This window comes from Bos indicus, chromosome 21 (assembly GCF_029378745.1).
Source record: "Bos indicus isolate NIAB-ARS_2022 breed Sahiwal x Tharparkar chromosome 21, NIAB-ARS_B.indTharparkar_mat_pri_1.0, whole genome shotgun sequence".
NCBI classification, from domain to species: Eukaryota; Metazoa; Chordata; class Mammalia; order Artiodactyla; family Bovidae; genus Bos; species Bos indicus.
This window is the reverse complement of record NC_091780.1, coordinates 55,686,748-55,711,489: the sequence shown is the minus strand read 5'-3', so window position 1 is coordinate 55,711,489 and position 24,742 is coordinate 55,686,748. Positions and strand designations below refer to the sequence as shown.

At 49.3% G+C, this 24,742-nt stretch overlaps 1 protein-coding gene across 5 annotated transcripts in view; it reads left to right on the top strand.

Moving 5' to 3' along the window:
• FRMD5 (FERM domain containing 5) overlaps positions 1 to 24,742 on the top strand; it is a 324,138-nt gene that overhangs the window by 269,873 nt on the left and 29,523 nt on the right. For all 5 annotated transcript variants that reach the window (XM_070775550.1, XM_070775548.1, XM_070775549.1 and 2 more), the window contains exons 2-5: positions 8,633 to 8,737; positions 12,723 to 12,765; positions 12,992 to 13,070; positions 22,993 to 23,090. In XM_070775550.1, the coding sequence (XP_070631651.1) occupies positions 8,633 to 8,737; positions 12,723 to 12,765; positions 12,992 to 13,070; positions 22,993 to 23,090 (325 nt within the window). The remainder of the gene's footprint in view (positions 1 to 8,632; positions 8,738 to 12,722; positions 12,766 to 12,991; positions 13,071 to 22,992; positions 23,091 to 24,742) is intronic.

The following is a 24,742-nucleotide window of genomic DNA, read 5'->3' as shown; positions in this document are numbered from 1 at the left end:
ACTTTACTATAAAGGTGGCCTCGCTGTAGGAAAGATGGACATGCTTGCTCTTTTTCAGGCTCAGCTCAGATTTTTTTTTTTCTTTCTGGTAACTTCCCCAAGTACAAGGAATCCACACAGGAGCAGGGGTGCCTTGGCTGTGGAAACATCATCACTGATAACTCAATAAGTCTAGCGCTGTCCTTAGCCCTGCTCTTACGAGCTGACAGCCGCTTTGAGGGGTCTGCTCAGAGATCCTGATCGCCCCTGTGGAGTCTGGCGTGGGCCACCTGTGCTGACAGAACATGCAGCCCTCCCTCCCGTGACGCTGACTTGGCACGGTGCCCTCCGTGTTGCAGATGGAATGTGTTTGCCCTGCCCTGTGTGCAAGTCCTCTGCCCACCACACCTCGTGGCGCCGAGCTCGGCCAGTTCTCTGACCCGAGCCAGGACTGCCAGCGGGGCTCCCTGGGGCTCCACGCCTGGCATCGGAACCTACAGATAGCTCTTTGCATCATGGAAAGCACCCCGACTCTCTCAGTCCTGCCTGTTGAGTGGGGAGGAGCGGGCTATTGGTTCAAGAAGGCGCTGCGTTTGTAAAGGACTAGCCGGGCAGGTGGCTGCAGGAGTCCGGGTGCGTGCCATTCCTTCTCCATCTGAACTCCGACTTCCCTCCTTAGGCCCTCGTCTCTCCCCCCAGGAGCCACATCGCCACTGGTCCCAGTGCAGTGCTGGGACCTCCTGGTGCTACAGTCTAGATACCAAGTGCCTGCATGGGCCCCAGCCTTGCTGCCAAGCCCTGGAGTCTGTCTCCGCTGAGAGTCAGGAGCGAGGGCTCCTCTCCAGCCCTGTGCTGAGCTGCCCGGCATTTCTCCATGGAGCTGAACATCTCCCCCGACCCCCCATCTCCTCTTGGAGGGAGCCAGCTGCTTGTCTAGCTGCAGCCTCAGCAGTTCCTGGACATATTTTGTTGGTTTACCACTAAGCAAGAAAAGTGGGCTCCTGGGCCCGGAGCTTGGCAGGAGTTCGGGCCCTTCAAAGAAAATGGAAAGTGCAGCAGTGAAGAAATCCAGTGCCCTGCTGGTTGCGTCTGTGCCCCTCTCCTCCCTGTGCCCCAGAAGCCCGGCCGCTGTAGTGTGTGAACACCAGGGCAGAATGGCGCCCCGGGAATTGATTCACACTTTCCGCTCCGCGTGCTCGTGCCCCGGCCCTGAGAAGATGAGCTACCGTGGCTGTCCCCCTGTGACATTAAAGTGCTTTCTCTCAGCATCTGCTCCTGAACCCGGCAGCTGGCGGCACCCGCATGCCCTTGGAAGACATGGATGAGAAAGCCAGTCCTGGGCCCACAAGAAGTGTAAAGTTAGGTCAGAACAGAGGCTGGGGTTTCCTCCCACCCTTGGTGCCTCATCCCACCCCAAGGACAACTCATTCCATCCACTCTTGTTCCCTCCATCCTGGCATGGCCTTTCCACACCCCTGGACTCTTGTGTTTTGGGGATGGGGAAGCTGGTGCCACCTCCTGCAACCCTCCCTCTCCCCTCTGCCTTCTCGAAGGGCCATGAAGCCATGGCAGCTCCCCTTAACCGCCTGGGACGCAGGATCTGAGGAGGCTGTGATGTCTCTTGCCCTCTTCATGACTCAGGTAGTTGGCACTTACAGTCTGCCTGCCTTCTGGGTAAGTGGGATTGCCCAGGGTGAGGCCCAGTGAGTAGGGGGCTTTCTACATGTTAGCCCCTCTGATCAGAGTGCACCAGGCCAGAGTCCCTGGAATCAACCCTGTGATGGGTTTAAAAGAAAAAAAAAAAAAGCTGTTCTCCTGCCCAGGGCTATTGATTGTGAGGCAGAAAATGTGATGAACCTTGAACAGGATAGGTCACTAGCCCAAGCCTGCCTCCTGCCTCCTGCCTTCTCTGGACCAGGCACTCCAGGAAGGCACCTGAATTCTCCAGACCTCAGAGTTGCAGAGCGGTTCCGAGGGGCTCATGCATCATTCTGGGCACCGTCTAGACAGAATTAAGAGGTGGCCTGTCTATGCACTACCATTTTAAAATATGTATGTAGGTACTACTATGGTTCATAAAATGTATATTTATGTTTTAGATGGGTGCTTCATGCGCTGTTTTGCCCTTACTCATGTCCTTGTGAGGAGAATAACCTCCGAGATTTAGCTGGATTCAGGTGCTCTGCCTCAGCTCGCTTGTCCCGAAGATAAACGGCCTGGGGCTTGGAGCCCCGACTCGGTGACTAAACCGTAATCACCTGTCAGCGTGAGCGCCTGTGTCCCCAGTGTAATCAATGGCACAACATCCAGCTCGGAGCGCCCGGGTGGGAGTAGTGCCAGGGCGACTGCGGCCAAGGGGAAAGGAGGTGGGCTCACTGGGCTTTGCCGTCCCCCCAGAGGAGAAGGCTGGCTGCCAGAGGATAGTCCAGAAAGCCCCAGCTTCAGGTGGGGAGACCACAGAGAGGGACTCCTAGGACACGGCGGGTATCTGTCAGTGCAGGCCAGGAAGTTTTCAATCTCCAAACACTAGGCCCTGCCAGAGGTCTGTTGTGGGAACCCACCACGAGCTCCACCTGAATGTGACTTCCCCCAAAGGCTGCCTGGGGCCCGGCCACCAGCCACAGGCCCAGTGCTCCAAGGGAGGGGTCACTTCATGGTGGGGAGCAGGGCTTTCACCAGATGCTGGGAAATAGAAAAAGACCCTTTTGTACTGATATAAACGATGTACATGTGTGGCTGTTATTGTTGTTTTTTATGACTACCTGGAGAAAAGCCAGTGCTTCCTTTTTCTTCCTGTGAAGTGGAACAACTCCGAGGTCGGATCTACTGAACTTAACATTCTTACCAGCTAAGAGCCATGCAAGTGTATTTGAGCCACCAACTCAGATGACTAAGTTATTTTTATGGAAGACATGGTTCTTGTTTAAAAGTCCATGTGATTTCTATCACAGAAGCACAATTTCCCCATGGCTGCCTTGGGCTCTTGTGCTAATATGGTTGTTGTGTGCAAGAAAGCCAACTTCTTCAGCTATTAAAACTCCCCCCAGGGCCAGGGAGGAGAAGGCAATGGCACCCCACTCCAGTACTCTTGCCTGGAAAATCCTATGGATGGAGGAGCCTGGTAGGCTGCAGTCCATGGGGTCGCTAAGAGTCGGACACGACTGAGCGACTTCACTTTCACTTTTCACTTTCGTGTATTGGAGGAGGAAATGGCAACCCACTCCAGTGTTCTTGCCTGGAGAATCCCATGGACAGAGGAGCCTGGTGGGCTGCCATCTATGGGGTCGCACAGAGTCGGACACGACTGAAGTGACTTAGCAGCAGCAGCAGCAGGGCCAGGGAAGTTAAGAACCCACCTGCCGGTGCAGGAGACACAGGTTCCATCCCTGGTCCAGGGAGATCCACACACCGAGGGCCAGCTAGACCTGTCTGCTGTGACTGCTGAGCCCACACACCCTAGAGCCCAGCTCCACAACAAGAGAAGCCACCATAATGAGAAACCTGCAACTAGAGGAAGCCCAGGCGCAGCAATGAAGACCCAGCACAGCCTAAATAAATAATACATCTAAGAAACTCACCCCAGGATAGACAAATGAGGGGTGTGGGATTAACAGATGACTATAGGGCTTCCCTCATAGCTCAGTTGGTAAAGAATCCGCCTGCAATGCAGGAGACCCTGGTTCAATTTCTGGGTCAGGAAGATCCCCTGGAGAAGGAAATAGCAACCCACTCCGATATTCTTGCCTGGAGAATTCCCATGGACAGCGGAGCCTGGCAGGCTACAGTCCATGGGGTTGCAAGACTCAGGCACGACTTAGCGACTAAACCACCACCATATATAAAATGGGTAAGCAACAGGGATATATTACATCGTGCAGAGAATTATACCCATTACCTTGAAATAACCTGTCATGAAGTATAACCTGCCAAAATGCTGAATCACTCTGCTGTTCACCTGAAACTAACATAATTAATAAATCAACTATACTTTTATTAAAAAAAAAAAAGAAAGAAAGAAACCTCTCCCCCAGCTGATCACAGTGTAGTAGCCAGCTTGGTACAAAGGAAAATTTGTAGAGAAAAATGTTCATAATATGCACTGTCTCTTAGTATTCCATTTCAGTTGCTTTAAGAGAGAGAATAAGTACAGGATATGCTGCTTGAGATAGGGTTAAGCCTATTTCCTCCGTTTAAAAATGAGTTTAAGCTCTTCTCACCCTCAGGTAGATCAGTAAGAGTTGATAGCCATGCCCACAATGACCGTTGTTCTTAGAGTCCTTTGAAAGACCTGGTTTTATGGCCCGTCACGCTGAAGTTCCAGGGTGATTCACGACAAGGCTCTGTTGTGAGAGTAGCTTTTTCTGGTGGGAGACCCGAGGGTGTAAGAATGGGGACCGCTGCCTCAGGGTTGTGTCGTGGGAGGGAGCGCAAGGCCCGCAGAAGAGGAGGGAGAGGTGCCCACGTGCCACCACCTTCCTTAGTTGAGCTGTCCCCTCGCTCATCCTTCCAGTCCTGCAAGGATAAGCTTCTTAATATACACGCTGAGAGATTTGCTATCCTGCCCTAGTTCTTTTTGAAAAGTATCAGGTAAGCTGGCAGAAGGGAAATAGTGAGGGGTAAACTATTTTCTTTTATATTTTTAAAATGTATTTTTATTTATTTGGTTGTACCGCGTCTTAGATGTAGCATGCAAACTCTTAGTTGCGGCATGTGGAATCTAGTTCCCCGTCTAGGGATTGAACCTGGTCCCCATGCATTGGGAGCATGCAGTCTTAGCCACGGGACCATCAGGGAAGTCCCTGAGGGGTAAATCTTCTGAAGAGGTCTTGAAGATCTGCCCATTCTTGGAGCAGGGCCAGGCCCTCCCATAACGCCCCATTGCCTTGGGCCTTGCCCCAGGTGAGATGGTTCGGATCTTACAAGACCACCTTGATTTCCATGCAGCACTAAACACAGATCCACCAGAGACGAGCATCTTGGCTGAGCTGCAGAGACCACTGGGGAGAGGCCCAGAGATGCTGCCTTGCAGAGCTCCTGCTGTCCTGACACTCACCTGCAAGCCATTCTCCTCCCAGCTCACTCCAGGAAGGTCCCTGAAGAAGAAGGTTATGGGTTTAGAAGCGAGGGACCTAATTTCCTGACAGTCTCTGGCCACCCCTCCACCTGCTATTCATTGATTCAGCAAATAAGCTTTGAGGACGTCCCTGCCATATGCCAAGCCTTGTGCTGGATTCTGGGGGATGGCTCTGCCCTCATGAAAACTGCAGTCTAGAAAGGGAGCAGATGATACATCAGTAAACAAATAATGAACAATACGCTGACAGGCTGGTCAGTGCCAGAAGGAAATAAACAGGATAAACAAAGGACCTGTAAAGAGACGAGGAGGGGTCATTCTGTAGGGGAAAGACTTCTCTGTACCAGAGACATCTGAGCTGAGACCTCAGGGAGATGAGTGGAGGGAGGGCATCCCAGGCAGAGAGGACGCAAAGATGCAGAAGAGCCTTGGCATGCTCAGGAGTGGGGAGACTGTGGCCGGAGAGGAGGGAGAATGGTTTGGGGGAGTTCAGAGAGGAGGCCAGAACCAGGTTATGCAGGGCCTTGAGGCCACGGTCAGAGTTTGGATTTTGTTCTGAGAGCAAGACAGGCTCCTTGCTGACAGCGTTATGCAGGAGCGATAATGTAATTAAAGATCACGGGGTCCTCACTGCAGTTCAAAACTGTGAGGCTTATGTGTATGTGCTGCTATAGGAAGAGTCACAAGAGACCCTACGTGGGGGAAAATCCCAAGAAACAGAGCACAGTATAAAATATGCCACTGACGTTTTTTTTAAGAGAAGATGTATATGTATATATCGGCTTGCCTGGGTATAAAATATAACCACATTAAGGACATACAAGAAAAGAAGAAGAAAAAAGAAATGAAGGAGAAAGAGGATCCAAGTTTGAGATGAACTTTTGGGAAGACAACTTCTAACATAGTGAGTTTCAAATTGTAGGTCACAACTCAGGAGAGGTTCTGAAATTACCTTAGTGAAGTCACAGATAGCACTTAAAATATCAACCTACATCTTGCATAGTAAGGAGAGCATTTTGTGAAAGTTGTTTTAATTATTTATGTGTGTAGATACATGACGTGTGTACATGTATATAAATGACATGTACATACATTCATGTACATATGTGTACATGTGTTGGCTTGCAGTCTCAGATCAGATCAGTTGCTCAGTCATGTCCGACTCTTTGCGACCCCATGAATCGCAGCACGCCAGGCCTCCCTGTCCATCACCAACTCCCGGAGTTCACTCAAACTCACGTCCATCGAGTCAGTCATGCCATCCAGCCATCTCATCCTCTGTCATTCCCTTCTCCTCCTGCCCCCAATCCCTCCCAGCATCAGAGTCTTTTCCAATGAGTCAACTCTTCACCTGAGGTGGCCAAAGTACTAGAGTTTCAGCTTTAGCATCATTCCTTCCAAAGAAATCCCAGGGCTGATCTCCTTCAGAATGGACTGGTTGGATCTCCTTGCAGTCCAAGGGACTCGCAAGAATCTTCTCCAACACCACAGTTCAAAAGCATCAATTCTTCAGTGCTCAGCCTTCTTCACAGTCCAACTCTCACATCCATACATGACCACAGGAAAAACCATAGCCTTGACTAGACGAACCTTTGTTGGCAAAGTAATGTCTCTGCTTTTGAATATGCTATCTAGGTTGGTCATAACTTTCCTTCCAAGGAGTAAGTGTCTTTTAATTTCATGGCTGCAATCACCATCTGCAGTGATTTTGGAGCCCAGAAAAATAAAGTCTGACATTGTTTCCACTGTTTCCCCATCTATTTCCCATGAAGTGGTGGGACCGGATGCCATGATCTTCGTTTTCTGAATGTTGAGCTTTAAGCCAACTTTTTCACTCTCCACTTTCACTTTCATCAAGAGGCTTTTGAGTTCCTCTTCACTTTCTGCCATAAGGGTGGTGTCATCTGTATATCTGAGGTTATTGATATTTCTCCCGGCAATCTTGATTCCAGCTTGTGTTTCTTCCAGTCCAGCGTTTCTCATGATGTACTCTGCATATAAGTTAAATAAACAGGGTGACAATATACAGCCTTGACGTACTCCGTTTCCTATTTGGAACCAGTCTGTTGTTCCATGTCCAGTTCTAACTGTTGCTTCCTGACCTGCATACAGATTTCTCAAGAGGCAGGTCAGGTGGTCTGGTATTCCCATCTCTTTCACAATTTTCCACAGTTTATTGTGATCCACACAGTCAAAGGCTTTGGCATAGTCAATAAAGCAGAAATAGATACCTTTCTGGAACTCTCTTGCTTTTTCCATGATCCAGCAGATGTTGGCAATTTGATCTCTGGTTTGTCTGCCTTTTCTAAAACCAGCTTGAACATCAGGAAGTTCACGGTTCACATATTGCTGAAGCCTGGCTTGGAGAATTTTGAGCATTATTTTACTAGCGTGTGAGATGAGTGCAATTGTGCAGTAGTTTGAGCATTCTTTGGCATTGCCTTTCTTTGGGATTGGAATGAAAACTGACCTTTTCCAGTCCTGTGGCCACTGGTGAGTTTTCCAAATTTGCTGGCATATTGAGTGCAGCACTCTCACAGCATCATCTTTCAGGATTTGGAATAGCTCAACTGGAATTCCATCACCTCCACTAGCTTTGTTCGTAGTGATGCTTTCTAAGGCCCACTTAACTTCACATTCCAGGATATCTGGCTCTAGGTCAGTGATCACACCATTGTGATTATCTGGGTCGTGAAGATCTTTTTTGTACAGTTCTTCTGTGTATTCTTGCCATCTCTTCTTAATATCTTCTGCTTCTGTTAGGTCCATACCATTTCTGTCCTTTATCGAGCCCATCTTTGCATGAAATGTTCCTTTGGTATAAAATGTTTTAAACTAAGCGTTACAGTTGAAAATGTTTGAAAAATATATCTTAAGGATCTTCATGGTAGAAAAGTTGAGAAACGTGACTTAGTGATTTTTCACTAAGTTTCCTTTACTTCTGTCTTAGTTTCCTCATCAGGCTTCTCTTCCAGATAATCCTCTTCAAATTAAAAAGAAAAAAGTAAAAAAAAAAAAAAGATGCCCAAGAAGCTCCTGGGGTCGGGAGTGAGGTCCAAGGCACAGGGCGAGTGAGGTCCAAGGGAGACTTACTCTTGGTAGTATATGCTTTTGTATGGTTGAATATCTTACTATGTACCTGCATTACTTATTCAGTTAAAAAAAAAAAGTTTGTCTAAATGGTGGTCACCCTGGCCATCATGTGGAGCGAGGGTGAACCCAGAAACAGAGGACTGGCTAGAAGGCTCTGGCCGGGGCCGCGGTGAGAGACGGTTCTTCTTCACCTGTGGGGTGGGTGATGGGGATGGAGACAAGCTAGACTCAGCATGTTCCACCCAATGGGGACTGGGCCTACCTGAATCTATCTGCCTTATCTTTGTGGAAGGAAGGGTTCTTGGGCTCCTTCCAGGTGCTAAAAGCTTCAGAATTCCCACGAATGTTGAATCCATCACAACGTGGAGGACACGGTTATGGACATGTATCCCTTTCATATCCTCATGGAACTGTCACAAGTGACCTTTAATGACCATCAAAACACAGTTACACTCTGTTTCTCAGTGGAGCTTGCTTTCTTTGCAGAGAGATGCCAAAGGCCAATACCTGTTTGACCTTCTTTGCCACCACCTGAATCTACTGGAGAAAGACTATTTTGGGATCCGCTTTGTGGACCCTGATAAGCAGCGGGTAAGTCCATATTCAAAGCACGGATGGGGGAGAGGGTCGGTCGGTTAGCCTGAGGCACTAACTGTCATTCATGTTCAGAGCTTAGCCTCAGGAGTCAGGGGACCAACTGGACCCTGTAGTTGGATATCATCTCTTCGGATCATATTGTGAGACCTGGAACACCCTGCAGCAGAGCTCACCTGGCGTGCTCCATCGATTGCTAGACACTGAAATGGCAACCTGGAGAGCTGAAGTTGTTGTTGCTGTTCAGTTGCTCAGTCGTCTCCAACTCTTTGCGGACTGCAGCACACCAGGCTTGCCCGTCCTTCACTATCTCCCAGAGTTTGCTCAAACTTACGTCCATTGAGTCAATGATCATCCAACCATCTTGTCCTCTGTCGACCCTTCTCCTCTTGCCCTCAGTCTTTGCCAGCATCAGGGTCTTTTCCAGTGAGTCAGCACTTTGCATCAGGGGGCCAAAGTATTGAAGCTTCAGCTTTAGCATCGGTACTTCCAGGGAATATTCAGGGTTCATTTCCTTTAGGATTGACTGGTTTGATCTCCTTGCTGTCCAAGGGACTCTCGGGAGTCTTCTCCAGCACCACAATTTGAAAGCATCAATTCTTTGGTGTTCAGCCTTCTTTATGGTCCAGCTCTCACATCCATACACGACAAATCAAAAAACCATAGCTTTGACCATACAGACCTTTGTCAGCAAAATGACATCTCTGCTTTTTAATATGCATGAAAGCTGAAGAGATTTGCCCAAAGCTGCCCAGTTAGAGGCAGAGCGGCTGGGCTGGTGTGGTGGCCCCAGAGCCCAGGTCACAGGCTGAGGCTGTCCTGCCCCTTCCCTGGTAAATGGGCATGCTTGCCTTGGTCTGGTTAGGAGGGGCCTTGCCTGAGTGCCACAGCAACCCTCCCCGAGCAGGACAGAGGTGGAGCCCAACTGACACAGGCTTTTCGGCCCTTGCAAATCTTGCAGTTCTTCACCTTCCAAAGACAGTGACGTGTGAAGAAAAAAGGGTAAAATGTATCCTGTTCAAGCGTAAAGTGTGTCCTGTCCATTGTTTTTCACTTAGAATGTGTTTGAGGAAAATAAGAGAGTGTGTTGAGATTGCAAAGATTTAAAGCCAGCAGAGACAGAGAAAGATAAGGAAGTAGGGAAAAGGAGAAATAAACTTTGATGGAGTGGCTGCCATGTGCCAGGCTCTACGCTGGACACACACCTAGACCTTTGATCCGATGGATGTTGAGCACTGAGGTGTTATCATGCACAAAGCTGAGAGCTTCACATAAGTTACTGGATCCTTCCCATGAATGAGATGCGTACCGGCAGTTGACCATCCACTCTCCAGATGAGTGAACAGTCTCCTGCAGGTTGCCTAACTTGCCCAAGGCAAGTGACAAAGGTCCTGCTTGGACCTGCCTGATGCCAGAGCCTGTGTGGTTTCTGGGGTTCCCTGCTGAATTCCTGCTCTATGGCCTCTAAAGTGACCTGATTCTGTGCCTTTGTTGAGGGTTTAAGCCAAGCAGGGGGGCTTGCAAGGGTCGTTGAGCATTGTGAGGAAATGGACCAGTAGAGAACTGTCCTTCTGTATGTACTGATCACAGTAGAGATGGAGGAGGTGAGCTCCCCGGCTCCCCCTAGACCCCTTCCCCTGAGCACCAGTGAGGCAGAACCTGGCGCTCACACCCATGCTGTCCCTGCCCACTTCTCAGGGGTCTCTGTAGGGTCTGGGATTCCTCTGGCCACTCTTGGATGAGCTACCCTCATTCCCCATTCCCTTTTGCCCCTCAGGCCCTGGGCTCATCCTGATCTCAGCCTGCCCTTCAAGCCTCCCAAATCTGAAGACTGTGCCACACTGGTCCACTCACCCAAATACAGGTGGAAGCTCCCGTCTCTGAACCTTCTTTTTACTCTTCTCCTAACCCCGCCTCCCCAAGCCAGTGTTATCAATTTGCTAGTAATTCTGGGACCTGGATTTAGCCAGACAGCTGCAAAAGGTCACCCTGGCCCTCACCATATTTCGGGGGATGCTCTCAAGATTTTTCTGCCAGACCCTTGAAGTCTCTTAGACAAGCTTTCCACTGCCTGCCCACCCCTCTGAGTCTCCTCCAGCCTCACTTCTTTCAGGAGTCTCACTCCAGTACAAACTCTTGTCTCCACCTATTGCCAAGAGGAGTAGCCTCTTGCGTTTAGCCTCTCTGCCTTCTGCTGCTAATGGATCTGTCATTGCATTTAGTTGTGTGGTTGCTGTTGTGTCAGTCGCTCAGGCGTGTCCGACTCTCTGCGACCCCATGGACTGTAGCCCAGGCTCCTCTGCCCATGGAATTCTCCAGGCAAGAAGACTGGAGTGGATTGCCACGCTCTCCTCCAGGGGCGGCACAGGGATCGAACCCAGGGATTGAACCCAGGATCCTGCATTGCAGGGAGATTCTTTACCATCTGGGCCACCGGGGCAGCCCACTGTCTATCTCCCTTTGTTCATTTTAACCTATGGGTCCCGTGCCCCAGGGCGTTCTGTCTTCTGAGCCCCAGACATGTGCTGTGTTCATCTCATTGTCCACAGTCCCGGTGTGCTCTGCACAGGCCAGCCTCCGCCGCCTTCCCAGGCACGGCCTGGAACCCCAGTCATTTCCATGCAATTTCATCCCTTGCCTTTCCTTCCCTGGGAAGCCACGCCGCGGTGGGCCGTGTAATGTGAGAAGGACCTCTTAACCACATTGAGTGGCTATAATGAGTTGCCAGCCTCGTGGGAACTCAGATCAGAGGGAAGCAAGAGAGCAGAGTGTCAGCTCAGATTATCCATGTGGCGCTGATGGAAGAACTGGCTCTTAGTGGGTCCATTAACTGCACGAACCACGGTCCAGCCCAGAAGGTGAGAGCTGGAAACCGAGGGAGGCCAGGATGTGTCTGCACAGCCCTGGCTGCTCTCCTGCCAGAGAGAGGACTCAGCCAAGAGGCTCCACTGTACTGAGCAAAAGTCGCCAGAAAAGAGGGAGGTGAGGACTAGCTCCTCCATCCGTCTTACAGCTGAACATTGAACGCTGAGCTGGTCACCAGTGACACAGTGGGAAACAGGCAGAATTTCCTGCCCTCCCAGAGCTTATGGTCAGTGCTTTTAAGCTGCTTCCCGATAATCAAGCCCCAAATATCAGCTATTCTAGCTCTCTGCAAATTGTCAAGTTTCCTGATGAGCACAAAAGCAGCAAATATCAATAATGCATTTTATAAGGCATCCATGTAGAAGTGGGAAAATGATATAGAACCATCTCCTTGCTTCCTGACCCAAACAGAAGTACCATGGCGGGGGGCGGGGGTGGGAATGTGTTACTACTGTGTCCAGCCTCTGTGAAAATCCAGGGAAAACAGGATACTACATTAGTTGTGGTTGGGTATCTTACAAGACTTACATTTTAAACATCCCTGGATGCCAAGGAATTCTGAGTATGTATTCCCTCACACAAGGGCTGGCAATGTGTTGCTCAAACAAAAACGAAACATACACCAGCCATCCCTGCCTTCTCACCATTTATGAAATTCCACCTGCCAGTGCTTTCGAGAGCTGCTCCCAATCGCCTCTGTGTGTCCTCACGACCCCACCACATCACACAGACACGCACAGCCCATGAAAGGGAGGCATTCGCCACTCAGGCCAAGTGGAGCTCTGTCCCCAGCACATATCCGTGCATTCACTGCTGCCCATCAGCACACCAGAAACATGGCTCGGAACTCTGGCGCCCCATCTTGGAAGGCGACATTGCCAGGGAGCCCCAAAATGGCATCTGAAGCTGGAACTCTTCCCCCCTTCACAGCTGGTTCCATGGGGAGCTTATTTCAGAAAATCCTATCACTCTCTACTCTCCAAACGTACATATCACAGGCTTCTGAGCCGCGTTCACCCTGGGCTACAATCTGTCTAGCTATTTAAATCGAATACAGCGAGATATATTTGACACTGCTTCTCATTAGGGTTTTCTTGGTCTGTGTTCTCTGTTTCAGCATTGGTTGGAGTTTACAAAGTCTGTGGTGAAGCAATTGAGATGTAAGTACTGTCCATGAAAAGACAGAAGCCTCGCCCCTGGGGAGGGTGGGAGGAAACCACCTCCTTGTAATGTGTCTTGGGAACCTTCCGTTGTTCTGAGCAGAAGTTGGCCCTAAACACGAGAGGATCTTCTGATGGTTCAGAGTCCTGTGCATCCAGGGGGGCAGTGAGTCCTGTCATCTGCCAGGGAGGGTCTTTGCTGATGGACACCTCTTTTTCTGTGCAGCCCAGCCTCCGTTCACCATGTGTTTCCGTGTGAAGTTTTACCCTGCAGACCCTGCGGCCCTGAAAGAAGAAATAACCAGGTAAGGCTGGTTATTACATCCCTCAGCCTCCAAGACCTATTGGGAAGGATAGGGAAGAGGGGCCGTAACTTCCTAGGTCCCCTGGAAAGCTCCTAGGCAAGAATTCTTCCTAAATATAGCCTTACTTCTGCGTTTCACTTCCGCATGCTCTCTTTGCTCATCTCCTCAGTAGAACCGCAACAAAGTGAGGTTCTTTCCTTCAAGAAGTGTGAATGCTTCACCTTAATCTGGCCATCTGCAAAGGTAGCTGGAGTAATGTAATTACTCAAAAGTACTTTTTTCTTTCACCAGTGATGTGGCCACCGGGGATGTTTTGGGAGAGGGCTGTATTGCTGCTTATTGGGGGCTTGAAATAGACTCCAGCAGCCTAAATGGCAAAGCCGGAAACTGGAAAACAAGCCGGGAAACACTGAGGATTTTGAATTCAAGTGGGTGACCTCCAGGGTGCTGATGGCCCAGGCTCGTGATAAACTCTTCATTGTGGGGATCATGTTGCAGGGAAGGCAGGCAGCTGCATGGCATGAACCGCGTCTCATCCAGCACCACTTGAGGATGAGAAAAAGCCTCTGTGCCCACGCCACGCTACAAGAGGCTCAGCAAGCAGGAGAGGCACCGCTTCCTCGAGGGCTTGGTACATGGGAGCCGAATTCACTCTAAAAGTCTTGCCTTAAAGGTTCAGGCACTCTCTGAACTGAGACTCTTAATTTTTATATTAGAAAGATCTGATTTTAACATTAGTAAAACCTTTGTTTCCCTGTGAAGGGTGGAGCCCTCGGTAAAGATGTGATGCCAGGAAGTCCTAGAGCCGAGGAGGAGATGGCTCTGCCAGCTCTAACCCCTTCCCTAAAGTCTTAGAGACAACAGGGACTTCCCAAGTGGTCCCCTGCAGGAGGCGTGGGTTCAATCCCTGGTTGGGAAACGAAGATCCCACATACAGAGCAGTGCAGTGAGAAACAAAACCAAAAAACCTTAGAGACAGCCAAGACTGGACGAGGCCGTTGCCAGTGCAGAGACTGCTTGTCCTCTAAGGCCTTGAGACCTGTTTCTAAACCCTGAACCCGCCCAGCCTGAAGCACTGAGGACAGTGCCCTGTGTAGTTAGAGCCAAATCTCGTGCTCCGGAACTGGGCGCCTGCAAAGTGCAGGCCCCGCTCGGCCACACGGAAGTGGGTGTGGCTCCCACTTGGCTTTTGAAAACCAAGCTCATCCATATTCAAGAGCAAACCTGTAGCTTCAGGCAGGAGAGTGAGGGGAGAACCATGATGTTTAACCATTTAAGCAGAGAAGAGTTTGAGCAAAGCACTGGCCTGCCCTGCTCAGGGGGCACTAGTGGTAAAGAACCTGCCTGCCAAGGCAGGGGACGCAAGAGACACAGGTTCAGTCCCTGGATTGGGAAGATCCCTCTGGAGAAGGGAATGGCAACCACTCCAGTATTCTTGCCTGGAGAATCCCATGGGCAAAGTGGCCTGGCAGGCTGCAGTCCACGGGGTCAGACACAGCTGAAGTGACTGAGCACGCCCTGCTCGTGACTTCCAGAGTGTTTGTCGTAGCCCTGCCCCTCCCCCGTGCCTCTCCCCTACCTTCTCCCCCTCGCCTTTCCCTCTCCCTCCCCCTTCTCCCCCTTGACTCTCCCCCCTCCCTCCCCCTTCTCCCCTCCCCCTTGCCTCTACCCGCTACCTCCCCCTTCTACCCCTTCCCTCTCCTCCCTCCCTCCCTCTTCCCTCTGGAAAGAGGTGAGGAGGCCAGGGTCAACCCTGAAGACCAGGCTCCTGTCCACATGGCAGAAACATTTAACACATCTTTGTTGAAAGCCTGACTCCCCGCCTTCTAACACCCAGCGTTAGGATCACCTTGTCCACACCTCCGTGGATTAACAGAGAGGATGAGAAGGATTGGTCTAACAACCCAGAGGGCTGCCCGCGAGAGCACGGCAGACACACGGCCTTCTGATTTGACTGAAGGACAAAAGTACACGGTTCTCTCGGGCGTTAGGAGAGACTCTTCTAAAGCAAATGTCACTGCATAATACTAATGTGCCCCCCAACTAAAGGCAGCAGAGACCTGGGGGCTCAGATCCTGTTCTGTTACTTCTGTGTGGCCTTGAGCATAAAATCCTTGACTTCTCTGACCTTCAGGTTCCTTATTTATAAAATGAGGATGGTAATAGTACCGCACAGCTTTGTCGGGAGGATTAACCACTACACGGGGTCTTGTACTTCTAATGCACCCCCAGGGAGCCTGGCATTGAGCCGAGGCACACTGTTCATTGCCAGGTCAGTCACATGGCCTATGGACCCAGTGGCTCTGCAGAGGGCACAAGTCCACCTGGTTCTGGCTTTGCTCCCTTGTTGCTGTGATAATCCCCACTCCTCTTCTGTCCCAGCTAGCATCCTGACACTTAAGCAGCTGAGGCCTGAGAAAGCCAGGGTCAGGCTTCTCTCCAAGTCAGCAGACTTTAAAGACACTGCCAAGAGTGTGAACTCCACCCCTCTCCGCACACATCATGCCCACCGTCCTCCACTGGGGCCCCCAGCCTCCAGGATCTGATGCCTGATGATCTGAGGTGGAGCTCAGGTAATAATAACAGAAGAAAAGTGCATAAGAAGGTGATAGCTTGAATCATCCAGAAACCATCACCCCCCACCCTCCCTGGTCTATGGAAAAATTGTCTTTCATGAAACCAGTTCCTGCTGACAAAAGGCTGGGGACCGCCACTCTACTGTTTTCCTGCTGCTCTCCGCCTCAGCAGCCCTCCTTCCCTCAGGCACATTTTTTCCAGGCGTTTCCAGGAGTGTGGCTCTCAGGGCGCCTGGGTCTGCTTTGGAGTCTGTGTCCCTGCTCCCTGGGGTGTTCTGTGGAGGCCTGGGCTCAGCTGCACCTAAGTGGGTGCCTGCCCTCGCCTCACTCAATGCCCACAGTTCACTCCTGGCTTAGAGCCCTGCACCCCACCTTCCTGCCAGACTAATTTAGCCGTCAGTGTGTTTTTTCCGGGCATTATTGGTCCTAAATTTCACCACCGTCTCGGCTGTCCCCATAAAGCCAGGCTGAGAGGAGGGATGAAGTAGGGAGTAAAGAACTGTGCTTCAATTTATCTCTTGGATTCTTCCCAGATGATAAATTTAGTTGCCAAATCCTGATTAATCTCTTTTGTCATTTTTTTAAAGTAATAAATAGATTTTCTTGTCTGAGCTAGAGACAAGGCAGAGAAAATGGGGATTAGGCACCAGATTTAGCTTTTAACAACGGCTGCAGGTGTTCGAACTGGTTGAAAGATCAAGTGATAGAAGGCGATTGAGTGCAGATGGGGCCCCACCTTCCCAGGAAGCAAACGGCCCCGACACATGTTTGAACAGGTGCTCAAAAAATGTTCATAGATTTTTTTAGGCCATTTTTTAAAAATGTTAATAAAGCGTATAGGTAATTCATTCCAACGGTGAATGTCACTTGAGCTTAGCTTAGGCTGAGATGAGTTGGCAAACTTTTTCCGGAAAAGGCCAGATCAGAAGTATTTTAGGCTTTGTGGGCCATATGGTCGCAGTCACAACTACTCTGTTCTGCCATTGTGATGCAAAACCAGCCGTAGACAACACATACATGATGAGCATGGCTGTGTTCCAATCAAAGGTTATTTTATCTCACTGGGGATTCTGGTGGCAGGTTTGGTTTGCCAGCTCTGGGCGAAGGAATCAAGAAGACCCAAGTTCAAATCCCAGATTGTTCTTTAGCTGGATATGTGACAAAGCAAGCAACACTGCCTCTGATCATCCCTCTCCTCGTGTATGAGACAGGGATTAAAACAGTAATCACCTTATTGAGTTGCTGTGAGGATGAAATGAAAGAGTGCATGTTAAACGGCACACAGCCTATCTAAAAGATGACAGAGGAAAACCTGAGTAAATCACTGGAATGTCAGCTCCATAGAAGGAGGACTCTGGTTCTCTGCTGCATTCCCAGCCGCTGTGGCAGTGCCTGGCACACGCATGTGCTCAGAACTGGATGGGTGGGTGGGAAGGAGGGAAGGTGAAGAGGCACTGGATGTATAAGCTCTCCAAAAGTGAGAGTGAAGTCCCTCAGTCGTGTCTGACTCTTTGTGACCCCATGGACCGTAGCCCGCCAGGCTCCTCTGTTCACTGGATTTTCCAGGCAAGAATACTGGAATGGGTTGCCATTTCCTTCTCCAGGGGATCTTCCCAGCCCAAGGAGCGAACCCAGGTCTCCACGTTGCAGGCAGACGCCTTACAGTCTGAGCCACCAGGGAAGTCATAGGCTCTCTAGAAGAATATTAAAGGTAATGAAACATGAATCTCTAATTCCAAGGAGCCCACAATCTAGTATTGGTATGGAAGATATACTAAACTTGATTACAGTCAGGGAAAAGAAGGGCAGAAAATAGAGGAAGCCAGGGGCAGAGAGGAAGACAGGGCCAAAGGGTCTTCTGGAAGAAACTCTTCAGGGGCCACCAGTGCTTTCCAGAGTTCAGAACCTCTAATTGTGGGAATATCTCTGGATTAATCCCTACCCTCTGATGTCAGAAATCACAATGCCAATGCCAGTACCTTGGATGTGCGTGTTCCAGAAACGCTCGGGTTTTCCTCCATCATCTTTTAGGCTCTCACACATTCTGCCTTTGCATGGTCCTCCATCACTTTAGGACAGCCTGGCATCTAAACAAAACTGGACATGAGGTAAAGCCTCTTTGAAGCAAAAAAGGAGAGAGGCAGAGTTCAACCAAAAAGGTGTGCTAAAGAGCAAGCCTTTCTGTCTTAAATCTGATCTAAAGCTGATTTCTCTTTTTTCCAGTGAGAATTTCTCTCTGATGACAAGGAGTTCCCCTGACTTCATTTAGGACCTTTCTCTCCCTAACCATAGCTCACTAAATTACCACAGGGGTAGAAAAAGTATCAGGTAGAAAAAGGTTCTGTTTCCTCTGAACAGAGGAATGTCTCTGTATTCAAAAGCAGAGACATTACTTTGCCAACAAAGGTTCGTCTAGTCAAGGCTATGGTTTTTCCTGTGGTCATGTATGAATGTGAGAGTTGGACTGTGAAGAAGGCTGAGCACTGAAGAATTGATGCTTTTGAACTGTGGTGTTGGAGAAGACTCTTGAGAGTCCCTTGGACTGCAAGGAGATCCAACCAGTCCATTCTGAAGGAGGTCAGCCCTGGGATTTCTTTGGAAGGAATGATGCTAAAGCTGAAACTCCAGTACTTTGGCCACCTAATACGAAGAGCTGACTCATTGGAAAAGACTCTGATGCTGGGAGGGATTGGGGGCAAGAGGAGAAGGGGACGACAGAGGATGAGATGGCTGGATGGCATCACTGACTCGATGGACATGAGTCTGAGTGAACTCCGGGAGTTGGTGATGGACAGGGAGGCCTGGCGTGCTGCGATTCATGGGGTCGCAAAGAGTCAGACACGACTGAGCGACTGATCTGATCTGATCTCCCTAACCATAGCTCACTAAATTACCACAGGGGTAGAAAAAGTATCAGGTAGAAAAAGGTTCTGTTTCCTCAGCTATACAATGTGGGAATTAGGCTGTGTGACTCCTCCTATGAGGTTCTGAGCCTGGGTACCCCAACCTGCCTGATCGTCATGAACAGCTGGTCTGGGCAGCCCAGCAAGCTGACCCCTTGCCTGGCAGCCCAGCGGCCCTGGTGACAGTGTCCCCAGCAATTGGACAGGCTTCCTTAGGCCCTTGTGTGGCAGGGGAGAACGTGTCACGGCATCTTGGGGATAAGTGTAAGGATGCTATGAGTCATGTGGGATGGATTTCATGACCAACAACACTGAGTCACTGGTTACCTTCTCAAATGAACAAAACACAAAGCTTGATGGAAGTTGCTGGGGCAGAAAAGGAAGGGGGGACCCCTGTGGAACTCCGTTCCGTGGAGCCATCATTGGGTTCTTTCATGAGCTTGTCTCTTGTCCTCTGAAGACTGCGGTGTGCTGCTTTAGGATGCTGACTTGCCCCTCCCTTGACCCTCCCATCCTGTGATGACCCCGTCACCGGACCGTATTCCCACAGCCTTCCCCTTGAGCTCCCTGTAGCTCTTCTACCTTCAGAAGGTTGAAGGAAGCCTGCCCAGCAGGGGAAAGCCATGTTTCCGCTCCAGCTCACCCGAGGTCCCTGTCGTGCATCAATCGTGGTTCTTGCTGTGAGGAGGGTCCTTGGGGAGCAAATCAGAAGCTCCAGAGGAGCCTTTTCAAACCCAGGACCACTCATATGCAGAGTCACATGCTCCCCACCCCCCCGGGGGTGTTGTCCTCACCACCACATTGAGGATCGCTGCCCAGGGCCTCTGAAACCTCTCCTTCAGTCCAGTATGTGCTGTCACTGAATGTTGGACAAGCAGAGGGCTGTGGGCGGAGTAATGCATGAACTCAGGTCCAGGAAGTGATCCACGAGCAGGAGGCCAAAGGCTTGCTATCACGCCCTCCCAAAGCCTGGGACAGGTGGGGCTGGAGGGGCAAGAGGAAGAAAAGGGCTCAGCCCCTCCCTTCCACACATCTTGTGATATTCCACCATGGGAAGCAGAGTGTAGACAAACTGGATTTGGTGGTGGTGGTTGTTCACTTCAGAGAAGGCAATCGTACCCCACTCTAGTACTCCTACCTGGAAAACCCCATGGACGGAGGAGCTGGGTGGGCTGCAGTCCATGGGGTCGCTAAGAGTTGGACATGACTGAGTGACTTCACTTTCACTTTTCATTTCATGCATTGGAGAAGGAAATGGCAACCCACTCCAATGTTCTTGCCTGGAGAATCCCAGGGACGGGGGAGCCTGGTGGACTGCTGTCTATGGGGTCGCACAGAGTCAGACACGACTGAAGTGACTTAGCAGTTGTGCACTTGCTCACTCATGTCTGACTCTTTGCGACCCCGTGGACTGGAGCATGCTAGGCTTCCTGGTCCTTCAGTATCTCCCGGAGTTTGCTCAAACTCACATCCATTGAGTCAGTGATGCCATCCAACCATCTCATCCTCCGTCGCCCCCTTCTCCTCCTACCCTCAATCTTTCCCAGCATCAAGGTCTTTTGCAGTGAGTCAGCTCTTTACATCAGGTGGCTAAAGTATTGGAGCTTCAGCATCACTCTTTCCAATGAATATTCAGGGTTGATGTGCTAGATTCAGTTTAAAAAATTACTATTCACTGCATGATGTAATTTTCTTTCAGTTTTCCTTGGCAAATATTGGGTTGATTGGGGGTATAATAGGTGGGAAAAGGAGGGGAATTCTTACTAACTTCCACACTACAGCAGTCATCTTCCCTTTGGTTTGAGGAGGGTGGTCTACCCTAATGTGGTTAGAAGGATGCTTTTGAATTTCTTAGGGACAGTGCTTCATAGATTTTAATGTATGTCCAGATCACCTGTGGATCTTGTTACAGTGATTCATTAGGTCTCACATGGGCTTGATTCTCCATTTCCAACAAGCTCCCACCTGCTGCTGATACCTCTGTAAGGTGGGCTACACTTAGGGTAGCAGGGCTTAGAAGAGACTGAAGATTACTCTGTTTCTATTTAATTACTTGAATCACCAAGCCCCGGGCTCTGAGTCACCTGCTGGTGACCCTCCTCACCCTAGAAGTTGTGCTGTCACTGGTCTGCTTGCTTTTGAGCATTTTCACATGATCCAGTGGGCATGGAATCCTCGGTGTTATTCTTCTGCCTGAAAACAGAAGCAATGGAAACCTCAAGTTGTCCAGGAAGAGCCTAATTTCTTTTTGGTTCAAGCTGATGGAATTTAAGGGAATTTTACTTATATTCCCAGGGCTTCCCTTGTGGCTCAGCTGGTCCCTGTGTTGGAAAGATCCCCTGGAGAAGGGAAGGGCTACCCACTCCAGTATTCTGGCCTGGAGAATTCCATGGACTGGATAGTCCAGGGGGTTGCAAATGGTCAGACATGACTAAGTGATTTTCATTTTCTTTTTCACTATATTCCCGTTACTCCTGTAGGGATGCTGTAGTTATCTATGACTGTTTAACAAAATGTCACAAAACTTAGCTTAAAATCACAAGTATTTCTCATCTCTGAGTGCCTGCAGGTCAGGAATTCAGGAGCAGTTAAGCTAGGTGGCTCCAGCTCAGGGTCTCTCTTGGGGTTGAAGCCAAGAGGTGGGCTGGGCCGGTGGTCATCTGAAGTCTTGACTGATTCACTTCCACCATGGTATACTCACATGGCAGAAAGCTTCAGTTCACTTCTAGCTGTTGGCAGAAGGCCTCAGTTCCTCACCACATGGACCTTTCTGTAGGACTGCTTAAGTATCCTCGAGCAGAATGAGTGATCCGAGAGAGAGAGAATGAGGAGAAAGCTGTAGGGATGTTATGACCTGGTCTCAGACGTCAGACATTATCACTTCTGCTTTATTCTGCTTGTTTGAAGCAAGCCACCGAGTCCAACCCACACTCAGATGGAGCAAATTAAGCTCTACCTCTGGAAATGCGGAGTATCAGGGAATTTCTCGACTTTTTTTTGTTTTTTGCCTCACTGCATGGCTTGTGGGATCTTAGTTCCCCAGTCAGGGGTTGAACCCGCACCCTTAGCAGTAAAAGCATAGAGTCCTAACCACTGGACAACCAGGGAATTCCCTGTGGACATGGTTTTAAACCACCACAGATGCCCCCTGGCCAAAGAACTGCTGTGGTGGGTGACTCACTTAAGGGCTTGATACCCCTGGCTTCTGTTCTTCTCAGGGGATCTGTGATGTAATGTACAGCAGAGACTCCACTCCTTGCAAAGATCTTTCAAAATGGAGCGTCAACAATTCTGTGGTCACAGGGTCCACCCAACTACTTGTGAGAATACGAAGCAGCCATAGCACAGCACCGAGAGGGAGCAATAACATGGTGATGAAGAGCCAACCTCCGTCTTAAACTTGAATCCTGGCTCTGCCATCTTCCAGTTATGTGCCCTTGAGAAAATCACTGAAGCCTCAGTTTATCTTATAAAAAGGGGACAATAACAGTATCTGTTCTCAGAGTGGTATGTGCGAATTAGCTGAGAGGCTGCAGTAAAGTGTATAATCCCCAGACTGGCAGATGGTAAGTGCTCAATACGCATCAGCTGCTATGGGTTGCTCTTGAGAATCAGCCTACTTCCACCTGAGGTGAGAGCGCCCTGTGGTTGAAGAAATGCTAGCCACAGGTTTCTGTCCATCCCTCACCAGTGCCTCTTATTACACCTTATTCAAATTCTGAGAGATCTGGTTGACCTCTGCCAATAACAAGGGCTGCTCCACATAAGGACAGGTCCACTGGCGAGCAGAGGCAGATCCCTCCCATGGGCTCGTTCCTTCCCCACATTTCTGCTTGTTTATTGGTTACTTACTTACCTGTCTACCTACCTGCACTGGGTCTTAGTTGCAGCACGCAGAATCTCCAACGTTTGTTATGACGTACGGGATCTTTACTTGCGGCACATGGGATCTAGTGCCCGACCAGGGATCGAACCCGGGCCTCCTACATGAGGAGCGCCAAGTCTTAGCCACTGAATCAGCAGGGAAGCCCCCTGCTTCTTAGGAGACATCAGCGAGAGTCCGAGGAGGAGAGCGGCTCCGTCAGCCCCTCTCATGACACAGGTTGCTTTGTCAGTGCTGAGAGACTGGAGTTGGCTCCTTCCGGAGTCCAACACTGAGCACAGTGCTTTTAACCAGAAGATACCATTTCTGTTTTGAGCTGCAGGAGGAAACTGACAGGTTATTTGGAATTGAACCTCAAAATCAGTTCAGGGCAAAGTGCTTGAAAGAGTCTAGTCCTCAGGGATATGAAAAATGTATTTGTTCTGGGACATGTTTTGAGATTTTTGTTTTGAGGTAGTAAAAGTGTCCTGACAGAGATTTTGATAGGCTGATACTACATATTTATGTCTTTAAAGCAATCAAAGAAATCCTTTATAGTTCATTCTCTGTTTTCTCTCCAGGTATTTAGTCTTCCTGCAGATCAAAAGGGATCTCTACCATGGCCGCCTCCTCTGTAAAACATCAGATGCAGCCTTGTTAGCCGCTTATATCCTTCAAGGTAATGACTTTTGACAGGATAAATTTGCTTTTCATGCTAAGTACTGATTACATTATTTCAGTTACCACAGATGACTACTTCTTGGATACAAACAGTATCTAACTTGAAACAGAGTCCAAGTTAAAGGGCTTTGCCTGGACTCCCTTGATCCAAGAAGCTCTGACCACTCAGCCTCAAGTTGTCCACAGTTCAAGTCTTTCTGGAAGCCCCTTCAAGTCATTCAGACTCTGTTTGTGTCGGGAGGAGGGAGTGTTTCCCTGCACCCTTGGTTGATAAAGTTACTAAGCCTCTGGAGAGTAATCCGAATCTGTTTGTTCTGTTTTTTCCCTGTCCTTTTGTGCAAATCTCAAAGATGTGAAGCGCCTTGGGATTCTGGTGTCAGTTTCAGAGACTTTCCCATTCAGATTGCTCAAAGTTTAAAATGTTTCCAAGTTACAAATCCATTTTCTACACACAAATAAGAGTTGGGGCTGTACCCAGCCGATACCCAGACTGGCTTTTTTTTTTTTTTTTTTTTTTTGCAAAACAGAGGGAAAGGTATGCACTCTTCATACATCATCCCTTCTCCTTTCATGAGATGCAGGAGACTCCTAAGTGCCACTTCCTGGACTTCTCTTAGTCCTTTAGCCTGAAACTGTCACTGGGTTATTTTGGACTATAGCGCTAAAATCGTGAAGTTTCTCCCCAAGAAACTGAACTCGTAATCGGAAATCTGTGAACTCCAGGAAGCTATTTTGTGAATAGAACCTAAAAAAAAAATGCTTGCCAATAAGAAACTAAAGTTCTTCCGGCAAGAAAAATGTCACAGCTGCGTTATGAATGTAAAAGTCATTTTATTGCAACTTTGACTTCTGAGACTCCTGTTTTAAAAAACCACCCAAGTAGGAAGTCTAGAAGGTGCTTGCCAACTTTAAGGGACCCAACGAGATCCCTTTCATTTTTAAAGGAAAACCTGGTCCCATCTAAGTGAAATTTTAAACTCTAGTCTTTTCTTTAGTTTTACCCTGACAGCCATATTGAAATTTTTTTGTTTGTTTTAAAGAAGTCACTGATATCCAACATCGATGTTTCCCACTGGGAGCTTTCTAAGTAAAATTATAATAAAGGACCCCATGGCTCAAGGTCATTTCAGACATTAAGCCCCAGGAAACCTTTAGTCTCTTTCTAAATGATAGAAATTCCCAAGTAATTTGGAAGATACTATCAGGAGACTAGTGCCACAGAACAATACTCAGTTGTGAAAAAAGGCACATTTTTTCCCTTAATATTTACTCCTCACTCAAGACTTCTCACCTGCACTGGCTGTGGTTCTCACTAGGGAAGGAGAAAAGACAAGCGCACGGCGGCTGAACTGCTCAACACCCTTCCTCCTCACGCACACACAGCGTTCCCTGCGGGATGCTCCGTGTGGAGAAGGCTGGGTTCTGACCTGGAGACACACTGTGAGGAGTAGTGTGGGCCCAGTGACCCCCCGAAGTTCACTGATCTGAGGTCTCAGCAGTTAGGGGACGGACTCTGTAAATTTTCAGGGGGAGAAAGCCCAGCCCCACCCCCACAGGGAACTGGGAAGTCAGCCTTGGGACCCGATGCTCCTGAACTCCGTGGCACTATCTGGTTACAGCCAGTCTTCCCACTCTACAGGCTTCTCCAAG